Source organism: Sciurus vulgaris (assembly GCF_902686455.1).
Source record: "Sciurus vulgaris genome assembly, chromosome: 3".
Taxonomy (NCBI): Eukaryota; Metazoa; Chordata; class Mammalia; order Rodentia; family Sciuridae; genus Sciurus; species Sciurus vulgaris.
The window spans coordinates 164712931-164727252 of NC_136463.1; the positions used below are offsets into that span (position 1 = coordinate 164712931).

General features: G+C 39.5%; 1 protein-coding gene across 1 annotated transcript in view; it reads right to left on the bottom strand.

The window, feature by feature from the left end:
* ERBB4 (erb-b2 receptor tyrosine kinase 4) overlaps positions 1–13862 on the bottom strand; it is a 1167248-nt gene extending 1153386 nt beyond the window's left edge. Inside the window, 1 exon segment of the mRNA XM_079135547.1 lies at positions 13030–13862. Coding sequence (XP_078991673.1) covers positions 13030–13111 — 82 coding nt within the window. The 5' untranslated portion in view covers positions 13112–13862.
* Positions 13863–14322: the final 460 nt, after the last annotated feature.

The window sequence follows — 14322 nt, forward strand, 5'->3', positions numbered from 1 at the left end:
GTCTATGGACAAGTGACATCATTTAAGTCCTGTCCTTTCAAACTGCAAGTTGTATAAAATAAGTGTCTATGCTGCATACACTTAACTACATTCCTCAAACTGGCTAAAGGGTGGCAAAGTTAGTATGACACTATTCATATTTCTATTATTTTAAAACCCTTGGACAAATCATTTATTATGTGCAAGGGTAATGGTCTTAATGTTTAGTAGCTGTAAAATGTCCAAGGCACATCAGAATGGATCACAGCATGTGCCATAGGAGACGACTGGAGGTCCATTAATGTGCTGGGTGTTAACTCTTCAGTCCTTTGATCAAGTCTGAGGAAAAGATTCCAGGATAAGGGACTGGAAAATACAATTGGGTGAGGTATAAAATATTTCAGTATTTTAACCATCAGTAAAATGTAAGAAACATAGGTCCTGGTACTGGAATATACTTTTTCATCATAACCTGCCAAAGTGTTTATGGGATTCTGAAAATGTCAAACAGAAGTCTCCACATTCCTAGTAGAAATAAAAAATAAATAATAAATTAAGTTTTGTGTCTTTGAGCAGGAGGCATTGATAAGCATTTGATCTTGAATTGATATGACATCAAATATGTCTTCAAGTTTAAAAAACTTCATGTGCTATATCAGCACATATACAATTACTACAGACCTTAATCAAGAGAGACACTGTCTGAAGAAAAATTAACCTTGAAATAACCACTAGCAACATGATGAGATGAACAGCTCATGAATATGAGAATTATTTCTCTACAGTGAACTTGATTATGGAGAATGTAGTCTTGCACCATGACAAAGGTCTAGCAAATAACACTGTGACTATTTGGATACCTTTTAATTCACTGTGCAAAAAGACCATTAGAAACTTGTCTTAAGATATTCCCAAACATGGACATTAATTTTTAAATTCCTGGCTTTTTCTAGAATCACATTTCCATCAAGTGTCACATGTCTAATGACCACTTTCTCACACAAGTTAGCCTAATTTAGAAATTTCACTGAAATTTATTCTATGGGATGATAGTACATTTTCACACTGACTAAGGTTTGTTGATTGTGTTCTAAGCAACTTCCTAATAATTACAGAGAATCACATCCCATAGGCACAAATGTCAAATCAATGACTAGTTTGAGATATCATGAAATAATGGAATTTCTGACTCACTAACAAAAATACTTGAATATTATCATCCCAACATATATGTCCTTGAAACAAAGATATTTTGTATGCTTTGACATGTTATTTTCTGCAGTCCTGAAACAACAGAAATGTTTTTGTTTTGTTTTTTTCTTTCCTCACTAATAAATCTACCTTCACAGTACTCATCCTGCCAGTGAGAAATATGGTACTTAGAGAAATTTATTTTTATATAGTCTATAAATATTGAGTGAAAGATGTTAAGATGTGGGAGACAAACTTCATCTGTACCTTTCAAAGAGAGACCGAGATAGTTTGTAGGAGTGAAATAGCATGCAACAGATCTAAATTTGCTAAACAAAATTAGCTGCATGCCATTCTGTTTGTCTTATCTCTTTCTCTGGCTTATGTGTGCTAATTCTGTCCACAAGCAATAGAGTATGCTCAGCAAAAATAATGAATGCCCCTTTCACCAACAGTTGCACAAAATGTTTTGTCTATTTCCATTTATCTCAAAGCCTTTCATACTTTCAATTTTCATTTTGCACTTAAAAGAAAAAGGCAACTAAAGCATTATATCTGAATACCAATCACCTCAGTTTCCATTAATTCCAAGCATATTCTTAGAGGTTTCAATATATCATCAGAAACAATTGGATGCTAAATTTGAGTTAACAACTGGGAAATATAAACTATTTAACTGATATTTTTACATCATAAAACTATGACTTGAAATAACAATCTTTTTATTGTTTCTTAAATGTGTTAATATATTACTTAAAAATATCACCAAAATCTGTGCTCAGTACTGATTTTAATTTAGATGCATTGTTTCATTCATTGCTAGTTAATAATGTTGATTGTAGCTAAAATGGTCATATTTAACTTAGCCAGAGGGTAAAAGTCAAAGATAGACTTAGTCATGCTAAAGAACAAATGATTAAAATTCTAATGAGCTACATTTTAGGGAGTAGGATCTTAAAAACATAGCTGTTACATTCCAGAACCAGCACAATTCCTTTAAATCACATCCCAACATTATGAACCACAAAATTGTGTAAGAGACAGTATCACATGACCCATTTTAAAATTTGAGGTCGAAAACCAGATATCTTTGTACTTAGAAAATATTTAGAAAATTATCTCTATGTAGTATGTTATTTCACACAAAGACATACTGAAGTACTTCGTGGTGTGCTTTCATGCCACATAATAAGTTTCTTCTTGAATAAACACATTCTTCTGCGTTAATAAGGGACAGTAACTCCATACACTAAGGGGAAAATTATATAATGACCCCGAACTCTATAGTTAAAAGGGCAATATCACTTCCTAAAGTGTAAAATTTTCAAACATATGCAGATTTACCATAATGTTTTTAAAAAGGCTTCAGCTTCAGCGACCCTCTGCTGCATCAATGGTTTCCAAGGCCCTGTACCTAACTTGTATTTCTATCTCTAAAAAAAATTTTAAATAGCTTCCCCAAACTATATAAAGGCAAGTCCTAAAATCTTGCAAAAGCCCGTTCCAAAAACAAACAAACAAAAAGGCTCCTGTGATCGTTTAACATACACAATGCAAGCAGATGTAGAGGACATGAGGGAGCAGGGAAAACCCAGCATGACCTAAAGCAGTATTCCTTACTGATGGAGTTATTAGACAAGTTTCCTCATGCAGCTATAGGAAAGCAGAAAGAGCTGTTGACCTGAAGGTAGAAGGATCTGGTGTACTAAACATGGCTTTCCTGCTCAGTGGGCAGGTAGTGTAGAGAAGTCATGCCTTTGGGAGGCATCACTAGCTTCTGCAGCTGTGAGGGTGTCACACAAGGGGCTGACAAGCAGAAGGCCAAGCCAGCTGGCTCGGGCACACATGTATAAGTACACCAGACTGATGGACCTGTCAGACTTACTCCTCTACATTTCTATTTCCTCATCTACAAAGTAGATCAACAATCCCTGACCCAAACTTCCTTCTCTGGATTCTTGAAGGTGGGGGAGAAAAAAAAAGAACAAGAAAATTCTAAAGAACCTTAGAAGAGAGATGCCAATGTTTCCATGCCTGGCTCTTTTAATAATAGATTACTCTGCATACAGTGGAAGAGTTACATTAACTCTTTCATGCAGTTATAAACTAGGGTACAATGAGTGCACCCTAGTGGCCCAGAGTTGCTTAGAATCTGGTAACCTGAGAAAAAATAGCTAGATGAACACTTTTCCTGGTAGAATCTGACTCTATAAATACCACAATCATTTCACCAATTTTTAGAATGCAGAGTGAATCATCTAAAAGAGCAGCTAAGAGAATCCCCATCACCTCTCTGTTCAGTTACACTGCAAATGCTTCCTTTATAGGGTACTTATAAAATGGTAAGCATATGTCTAGTTGTCTATTTTAAGATACTGAGAAATCTTAGTTATAACAAAGTTGTATTATCACATATATCCAGGAATAGAAAATACTAGATTCTGCCTGGAATCCTTTTTGACATGAAATACTTAACTAGCATTTCTCTAAAGGCAAATATTTCTCCCAAGAGTTGGCAAAATCACTTAATAACATTTTTATATTTTGTCTTAGTGGTCTTGTCTATGCCTTTTTAAAAGAAGGAAAAATTTTGCATCTTGATTTTTTTTTTTTAATATCTCTCCCTTAGTTTCTAACATGGTCCTGACTGAGGGGTCAGAAAATGCTTATTGCTTAAACTAGTTAAAATATTCAAATGGGAGATAAGATAAAGCCATACAATGGCCATATAACAAAAATAGTAGACTGTAACACAGTTACATTTAAGAATAGTATTCACGTTTATTTTCCTTGCCAAAAATAAAACCAACAGAAATACTTTCTACCATATTATAAGCACACTCTAAAAATGGGCATGGAGACAAATGCTATAGTCTTGGAAAGACTCCATTTGAAGAAATACCCTAGGAAGCTAAAGAAAGCAACCAAAGAAATTCCCAGGGTAAACATGCCTAATATCTATTATTAAGAATTCTATAATTATGTTTTAGAAGAGCTTACTTTGTACACTATATGGTTTAATTACAAATAATAACTATCCATGAATGAGCTTAAAATTGTTCCAACAAACGTATGTTATTCTTTCATTTAAAAAATATTTTTAAAGTGCTTACTATGTATGTGGGTACCACATTAGTCTCCAACAGAGGATAAGATCTCTTGCATTTGAAAAGTGAAAATAATAGGACAGTTTAGATTAAATAAGTGGTAGTGATATTAATAAGGATTATAGGGTACGATAGTCAGTGAAGGCAGATGTAATGAAGAGGGCATAATTCAAAGTAAAACTTAACAGATTCAACAGTTTGGTCAGGCAGAGGCACCAAGAAAGCCATGAATTCAGAGAAAGGAATCAGCACAACTAAAGACAACAATCATTGTATAGTCATGGAACATTCAGTAGTCAAACCAGTGCTTAGACAGAAGATAGCTTAGACTCTAAGGCCACATTAAAAAAATTGATGACTTTAGCAGGTTTTGACTTCACAGGGGGTGTCCACTGAATATTTCAGAATAAACCCTAAGACAATAAATGTGGTATAGTAGAATGGTCATCTGGCCATGACAGGAGGGAGGTCTTAGAGGTAGAGCCCAGGGAACACAGACTAGTGAAGAGGATCTTGCAATACTCCTATACTGACGTATCTAAGGATTGCAAGATTTTTATAAACCATCTTGAGAAGATTTTAATAAGCCATGTGGTCAATTTTCTTTAAAATAAAATAACTTGTTTAACTGCTATAGTTGGAGGCAAAACAACCAAAGGAACTCCTAAAAAAACAAATGTATATCTAAAAGAAATATCATCCCATTTTATTTTTATTTGGTTTTCATAGGTCCCTATAGAAAAAAAACTCATATTCTCATAATCTTTAAGCCTACAGGGAAGCAGAGCAAATAATGACAAAGAAAGATTTTAGCAAAAGGAGAGTTTGCCTAGAGCAAAATAGTCAGTGGCTATCCATGACCTCTATTATACACCCCTGCTACTGATGGGGACCCATCCTGAAAGAGGACTGCACAAGCTATTGTCCAAGCTACAGTCCTACTTAGACAGAGTCACAGACCCTGGAGTCCTTTTTTTTTTTTTTTTTTTTTTTTTTTTAAGTCCTAAGCAGCCATGAGATAACCTCAGCCAAAGCTAGAAAACCAGCAGATGTGTTTTTTGAAGGCAGGTTTATGATCCCCATTGTATCCTAAAGGATTAACACTTGGATATCCACTTATACCAGATGCACAAGAGAACAGATATAAAGGTCAGAAGAGTAGTAAAGATTTAGCAAGTGAAACTGGTGGTTTACAATCCTGATGTTTCTGAAAAATAAATGAGTGGTGATTGCATCATTCATTTCATTCATTTTCTCCTCTTTAAACACCTTTAAACTATGTTTCAATGGGGGGACAAGTAGATTCTCTCTCTCCCTCTCTCTCTCTCTCTCTCTGTGTGTGTGTGTGTGTCTTCATTTCTATTTCTTTAACTCCCTGGATTCAGAAACTGAGTCTTACATGTTCTTATTGGTATTTAGTATGCTTCAGTGACCTCTACAATATTGGAAATAATATGATTTAGAGTAATGATCGTGAACTGCTTCTCAAGGGAGAGGTTTAATGACGTGACCCAAAGTTCGATGTTATCTACGTTAATCTTTTATGGGGGAGCCATTTTCATCTCCATTTCCTAACAGGGAGTGATTCTCCCTGCCAAAACGAGTTTCAAATCTCCCTGTCACTAGGGTGCCTGAGAATGCTATCATGCCCAAGAAAGCACAGGCACTTGAGGGAACTCAGCCATGACTACTAAAGAGCATTAAGGTGATCCAACTGCATTGCCAAGTCACAAAGGCCAAAGGCAGCATCTTGCAGATGCCAACTAGAGGAAGGCAAAAGTGCAATAGAAAAACATTCATAAAGTCTTGATACCTAAAGCTTTGATAATATATGTGTTCAAAGAATACAAAAACATAAAAGACATAAAAGGGATCAACAAAAAGAGCAGAAATGATAAGGAAACTTAGATTCAAGGATGGGCCTAGATAAATCTGAAGTATTCCCTTGATTTTGCTGGTGAATAGTCTTCAAGAACTAATAATGTGGAACTTACCACATAACCTTTACAATCCATTTTAAATAGGTATACAACTTATTCTGGAATAGAGAAATAACCATTCACTAGTACACAGTCATCTTCATAAAGTCACACATTAAAAAAAATCTTAAAAATTCTATTATATCACATACTAATGTGGGCTGCTTGTATATGACTTTTGAGGTCAAAATTCTATGTCCAAAATAGGCTTAACCAGGTAAACACATCCTGAGAAAGTGCCTCATTTCTTATTTCTTCAATATGTCGTAATTTAAAAATTCAATTAATGATTACATCCTAAAAATAAATTAAGTATGATAATAATTCAGTCTTTCCCTTAAAACAAACTATATGATATGCTAATTAGGCCTGTGGATCCAATCTATCTCAATTTTTACAATTGTCTTCACACAGCATCAACTATTATTTATTCTTTAAACGGCTATGACTTTTCAATATTTTCATGCATTTCATAGAAAACAATACTTGTGTCAGGAGCTACCTCTAAAATATATCACCTAACTGCCCTGTGCTTCCAGTTGCCTTACTTAAAAAATGGAGAATAGACTAGATCAGTACCTTGTAAATGGTGCTAGACTTTACACCACATGTACAGCCAGAGCAAGCTCATAGAGAGGACAGTGGAACAAAGTGGAAAAATGCCAAAGGCCCAAAAGTGGGACTACAAAGCTGGCTTTTCTCTGCAGCTTTAACAAAAGCAGATTTCCTTTGACTCAAAAGGAGGTAAAAGCCTATTTTCAATACTCGACTACACATACGAATTCACTTGACAAAAATAAGTCCACTTACAAAAATAATTAAAAACCAGTGTTTTTCCCTAAAAAATTCTAAACATCCTTTTTCTCTCTAACTGAATCATTAGAAATATTCAGGATGTTAATAGTTTAGGTACCACTTTTAGCTACATTAAGAGTTGAGTAAATTGAGACAGGGGCAAGGAATCCTTACTGAGATCATACTGCAAGAGACTACCAGAACCAAATCTTTTTTACTTTGGTGCTTTGTTCACTAGCACACACAGCAGGACTGTTGTTGCACTACCCATGGTGCAGGCATGTGCCATTTCTATTAAATCCTATGTGGCTACTGCCCCCTGGAGTTGTGCAAAATAATGGGCATATAGAGCAGTCATTCATACAAAATAAAAAAAACTATGGACTATTACATTGTCAAAAATAACTTCAGAATAGGTCCCAAAATATCCTTACTTTCAACTGTCATTAAAATGAGATAGGTTACTTCTCTGTCAAACTAGAAAGCACTAGTTTAAGTACCAAATATAAAGAAGGGGGCTTTAAAGCTTTTTATTAAAGTATGGAAAATAGGTCAATCTATTTAATAAAACATGTCAGAATCACCAACAATTGAGAAAAAAAAAAAAGTGTACAATGAAATCTAAAGAGACCACAGAGCAATTCTGAAAAGTAACATTTTTGGGAAATGATCTTTAAATACAAATGATGTACAGTAAATGATCTCTTTATTTGTTTACACATATGCCTTTCTGATAGAGATGGCCTACTAGAAAGTTTGTTTATTAACATATGTGCACATGTTTCAAATTACACGGCAATTTGAATTACATGTACGAAAACAACTTCTTACTGGAATGTACATTATTACAGATTTTAAACTTTTTTTTTTTCTTTCAGAAAACTGCTGTGCAGTGGAAAAACAGTGAATTACATGCATTCTCTCCCCCCACCTCCCAGGCAGACAAGGCAAGTCACAAAAAGATGGAGTCAGTTGCTCAAGGTAAAAAAGGTGATTTGAAGAACTGTCCCTAGAATGTAGAAATCCTGATATAAACCACATGTCTAAGTCTGTGTTGCACATAACCACAAAATAGGCAGTTAAGGTCTCCTTCAAGTTATGTAGAAGAGCTATAGTTTCAAGAAACATTGGTTTAAGATCTTTTTACTCAAAATAAGTAGGAAATCAAGTGTTTTTCATTATAAACTATAAACTTCAGTTGATAGCGGTCCTAGAAATCTTGTAAAGTAAGGGTTTACTGACTGCTCGATGTTATAATACTTAAGAAAATAAGTATTAAAGATGTGATTTGATTCCATATAGTGAAATGTTAACCTAATAGAACATCTCTAAAATGATAACATAATCTGGAGCAAAGTTGGTAATATTTATTAACTTCTATCCTGCATGGAATATTCAACAGATCACTGCAAAGAAAATAGCAAAATATTCTTGTCAATTTTCCTAGAACAGCTCTAGACTTGAACATGTATAAGTTAATTTCAATGTAAACATTAACATCTCTATAAAAGCAGTATCTCTCAAAAGGGTCAAGTTAAAGCAAATGTCAACAAGTTTGTATGTAACAGAACTTCCTCTTTGATGATTTGCTTCATTTATGCTTTAGGTATTTACAAATCACACATGGACATACAATAGCTACAGAACTCTGTAAAGGGAAAACTTACTGCTATTTTTAAAATACATGCTAAATTTTCTTAATAACTCATTTGACATAATAAAAAATGACATCACTTTATAGAACTGCAATGTTCAAGTCATCCTAATTCAATTTATTGTGGAAAATGTTCACCTTACATAGCCATTAATCTCAAGGTAACTCTAATCAAGTTTCAAAAAATACATAGAAAGAGCACAATTCCTTGCATCACTAGCATTTTTCAAATGGCAGTTGTCCACCTTCTTTCCTTGGTCAAGAGGAGGGAAGAGAGAAAAATGGTAAAGAGGAACTTCTCTCTGGAAAGATTTGGCCTTGGAGTAAGGGCTTTTGAGATGTGCTAGGAATCTTGGATCGATGCCGTTTTATTTTCTTTCAGGAATAAATCTGAGCAATGGAATGGCTTGCGATTGTTCAGCCAACCAGCCATATCAGATTTATCAGAAAGAAAGAATGAAAACTGGCTCAGAGGACTCCTCCTGCAGTGGCTGAGTGGCAGGTTGCTGGGAAAGACACACAAAAAATAAATGCACTCAGTGTAGAAAGTAAAATATATATTCACATGAGTAAACTCAATAAATAATAAGATGTAAAGAATCTATAGTAATGGAAAGGGTGAATGCAAAGACAGAAGATAAATAGTACTTCTATTTAAGAACCGAAAGGAGGAAAGCTCATGAATACTAAATATTTGAATCTACTTTAAGTACGAACTATGATTTTCCATGAAATAAATGCAAACTCTAAAAATCAGTCAATGCTAACTTACTGTGCTCAAGTTAGAATAAAAAACACATAAATCTTCCATGAAGCACATGCCTTGGTAAATATTCTAATGTAATTTCTTAATTAAGACATATTTCCAGTGACTAAATGAAAAATATATATATATAAAATCATAAGTGCCTTGATTTTCAAAAAAAATTTACTTTCTATGCATGCATGATTAAAATAAGGGCAGTGAATTTAAGGAGGGAAAAAAAAAACTATGACACAACCAGAGTTATTCCATTTCATCATAACAGTACAAAGTAATAGCATTTTCAAGTAATTTACAGTTATAATAGGAATTAATTTATTTAGCAGTGTTCTGAAGTGAAAAATACCTTCTTTTACAAAGCTATTTGATATATATATATATAAGAATTTCTAATTATAAGATAGGGAATAGTATACTCATGCCTGTGCTTGTAGTAAACACATGTTAAAAAAAAAAGAACTGATGTTTTTTGAAAATATATTTAACATTTTTGTGCCATTTAAGTTTTATGACTTTTTTGCATATGTAAAAATAAATTTGGAGATACAATGATATATCTTGAATATATATATATATATAAAATGAAAAGCTGGACTAAATTCCTTGCAAATAAGAAATGGGAATTCTATTTGTTCATCACATATTAATATCTGTAAGAGTGCCACTTCAATACCACTACATATTTTATTTCAAAACAAAGGTAATATTGATAATTTTCCATCATAGTAAGACGACAAATTTTAGAATCATAAAGGCCTTATAATTGCCTTATTATGGACCTTTGGCTATAATGTTTCAGATAAAATGAATCATTGGAAATGAAACAGTTCTTCAGGAAAAAAAAAAAAAAAAAAAAAAAAAAAACTCCTCTCTTGATTTTTCCCAAGACCAAAAATTTTTAAAAAACCTTTTCCATCACAATTTTTCTAAGAAATATCTTAAAGATCTATACTACAGAATCCCCCACCCTACAATTTATTCCGTTCACATAGAGCAGTAAATAAGGTGCATTCCTTCTGCTTAAAAAATTAGCATTTCAAAAATATGCCACTTTCCCCTGAACTCCAAGCGTGTCTAATAATGCGAGAAGCAGATTGTCTTCCCTCGTTTCCTTAATTTGTTTCATCTAAAAGCAATTCACTCAACATCTTGTCGCCCTCTGGCAGCTTAGTTTACTTATCCGCACTTAATTTCTCATTTGGACCAAAACAAACTCCTCCAAACTGCTACTGACTGCTAACCGCGAGAGGGGAGACGCGCGATATGTATTTACTTGGTAACACACAGCCACACACATACGCAACCACAAACACACAGAGCCTGACACCCCAGATAGCAACTTGTTTTTACAATGGCACTATATTAAAACCAGCTGAACTTTCCCGGCCAGGTGCGGTGGAGGAGAATGAAAAAAGAAGTCCCCGGGGGCATTTACAGTTTCCAAAGGATCACCTTAGTATGCGTGTTGCAATTATGCCAGGGATGCACCGACAGCTTTTCTTTGTGCGGCCCTTTCATCTAGATCACTTTGTGTTTTGAACAAGTGAGGCTCGCTTTTGTGCCCCCAGAATTTCAAGTACAGAGTCACACACGGAACAACAATGGCACGCTAATCCTCGCGCTCTAAATGGGCTCACTTGTGGGTCTGATGATTCGCCCAGGGAAAGGAGAAGAGACGAGCGAGGGCGCGAGCTGGTGTCGCCTGAGACGAGGAAGAGGACAGCTGCAGAACTAATTTGGATTACATTCCTTGCAGAAATTCTGAAAAGGGCTTTTAGGCATAGCTCGACCGGGAGCCGCACAGTTAATACCAAATTGCGGCGGACTCGGAGCTGGGTCCCCCAGCGGCAGGGCTGAACCAGACAGCCCCCAGTAGGTCGCCTCGTAGAAATTCCTGTCGGCTAAGCCTGCGTGTCAGTCCCAACTGCTTTTGAATGGGTCAATGTGCATAATCAACCCATTGAGGGAAAATATGAAGGGACTCGGGCGGGGAGGGAGATAAAAAAGGATGTATCTAAGAGGCCGCTTGGAATCTCGAGTCCGTGTTGGTGTGATTCTTGAGGTGGTGGAGCACGGGACTTGATATACATGAAGAATTTCGGAGTAATTGGGAGGATGCAAACGGCCTGCACAAATGTGCATGTGCCTTTCGAAGGTCATATTGAAAGACTCGATTGCAACTTGTTATTTACTAGGCAAGGAGGGGGAGGTGGCGGTGGGGGCGGAGCGGGAAAACTACAGCGCTCTGTTTTCTTGGTGAGGTCAGAAGGACACCCTCCGGGGGCCTAAAGCTCTCCCTATCGCCACTCCCGGAGGCTTTTATCTCCTCAAACTGCCTCCCACGCTCCCCCCACCAGCCCTGGATGGTTCCGGAAATCTCCGTGGCACTCCAAAAGACTCGCCTTGGCCGCGGCAGACACCGGTTCTCCTCAGTCCTTTCCTGTCCCACTTTCATCCCCAGGAAACTCAAAGTGCCAGAAACTTTGAGCTCCCTCTCACTGCAGGTACTGTCATTAGCCCTGCTTGCCGCCTCGCGCCAGCCCCACTGTGCTGCGTCTCTGGGTCAACTAGCCCTTCGCCTGTCCAAATACCTGGGGCTCAAGATCTCCAGCAAACAGTGACCGTGCACCAAGCACTGCCGCCGCGCCTGCCTCGGGTTAAATCAATTCGCGCGACGGGCAGGCTCCGCAACCCGGCCGGGCAGTAAACAGAAGTTGGAGGGACTCCGGCCAATAGCAAGTTGAACTACAGGAAGAACTCTTCCTCGAGCCAAACACAGCAACCGACGGGAAGGCCGGGCTCCTAGTTCCAGTGTGCCACCCCCACCACGCCACGCTTTTTTCCCCCCCTTAAAGAGGTCAGTCAGGCAAGCAAGCGTCCCTCTAGTCAGTCGGGTGAGAGCTCTGGGACGTTGACCAAGCCCAGAGCTCCCGGCCCCAGGCCGAAGCGCTCCCGCCCGCTGAGCTCCAGCTGCCCAGGCTGGGTTCTTGTCTCATCTGACCCCCGCAAAGCTCGGGCGATTGGGGGCGCTGCGGCCGCCCACAGCACATTCGGGTGCAAAGCCCAGCTCTTGGCGCTCCACTCACAGCCAACGCTTACGAGCGGCCCAGCAGGCGCAGCCCCGTGACCCCCGCCATTCCGCAGCCCCGGAGGTGCGCGCTTTTCTGAGGTTTCTTCCCTCGAGTGCCCAGAGAGGCAGAGTCGAGGCTCCTCTGAGGGGTCTGGGTTTCCCACGTCCCGAACGACAGGCACGACTAGAAGGGATCCCGCTTAGGCTCACAGAAAACGCGCGCGAGAGAAAGCAGGAGGTTGAGAAGAGAAGGGAAAAAGAACAGGGGCACAGAGTCATTTTTCACGATAAACAAACACATGCACACAAACACAAGGTAAGTTTGGGGTGGAGAGAGGAGTGACCGAAAGCCCAAGCAGGAAGCCCTCCACTCCTGGGAGCGAGGGGGTATCGGGATGGGCAAAGAGAACGAGGGAGCCACACCACACGAGACAGCCAAGCAGGCGGCAGCAGGTTCAACAGCTGGAGCGCGAGAAAGAACCGCGACCCACCTGACTGAGAAGCGCTGGGCTGGACGGTCCCTGCCGCCAAGAGAAGGCTCACCCAGACCCACAGTCCTGTCGCCAGCTTCATTTTTTGGAAGTCTCAGATCCCGTGCTGACAATTACATGTCCAAATGGCATATCCCCTTTCGGGCACGCGGAGGAGATCCTCCAGCCAGGCGCGCGTGGGGGCGCGAAGGGGGCGGGTGCGGCGCGCTCTGTGCACGGGCTCCCAGGGATGGCGACCCCGTCGGCGCCCGAGGGTCCAGGGCCGGGGTCCGGAGGAGGGGTTGAAGTGTGCGCGTGAGTGTGCGTGCGTGTGGGAGTGTGCTCGAATGTATGCGCCTGGTGCTCCGGGCCGGACTGTGCAGCTATTTCCTCGTGTGCGCCTTTGCTTTCTCGCTCCCTCCTCACTTTCTCTCTCTCTCACTGGTTGGTCAACAATAAAAAGAAAGGGGGAAAAAGGTTTCCAAAAAAAGTTGATTGCAAAGAGGCGGTAGGTTTCCGGCCTCTCCCCGCAGCCGGGCTATGTTCGGCTCCTTTTACAGTTTCCTTGCACCTTCAGTCCAAATCGGGAGGGAAGGGGGGCGGGGGGAGCTTCTTGCTTCTCCCCCGATCCTGTCCTTCTTTTTCCTGTCAGCTTTCCTCACACTTGTCCAGCGGCTGCGGTAATTAAAGCTCCGAGCGTCATTTCCAGCGCTCCGCGGTCTCCAGCTGCAGCCCCACAGAGAAATTAATAAGACTCCGGAAAATAAAGGGGGCGGTAGGGGTGGAAATAAAACAACCCTCCACGCAACCAGGCAGGCTCTCCTCAGCCGCGCAAACCCCGCCCCTGCTCTGACCCAACTAGCCACGCCCTTCCCCCAAAGGGAAATCTTATTGGCTCAGCCACTCCCCAAAATCCTCGGCCTCCGGAGTTGGGAAAACACCTGTCAGGGAGAGGGAGCAGAGTGGTGGGGGCGGAGGAAGCTGGATTTAAAGGGCTCACCACGTACAGAAACACTCCCCTTCCCGCCCTGTCAGAGGCCCGGGACAGCTGACCCGCGAGCAGGCAGACCACCGGAGGGATGCTTGGAGAACAAATTTTTTGACACAAGAGAAATCATTTCCTCCATTGCCCCAAGGTGCTCATTCCCAGACAGGACTTTCCCTAGCAATAGAAGAAAAGTCAATGTTGCTTCGGGTAAATTGCCTCTGCTCTCCCCACCTGCTCACGGTCGACACTTAAGAAGTAGTTTAAGTGGAAACAGTAAGGAACTGGTAGTCTCTGACGATGAGATAATGGTAGGAGAAATGGCAGAA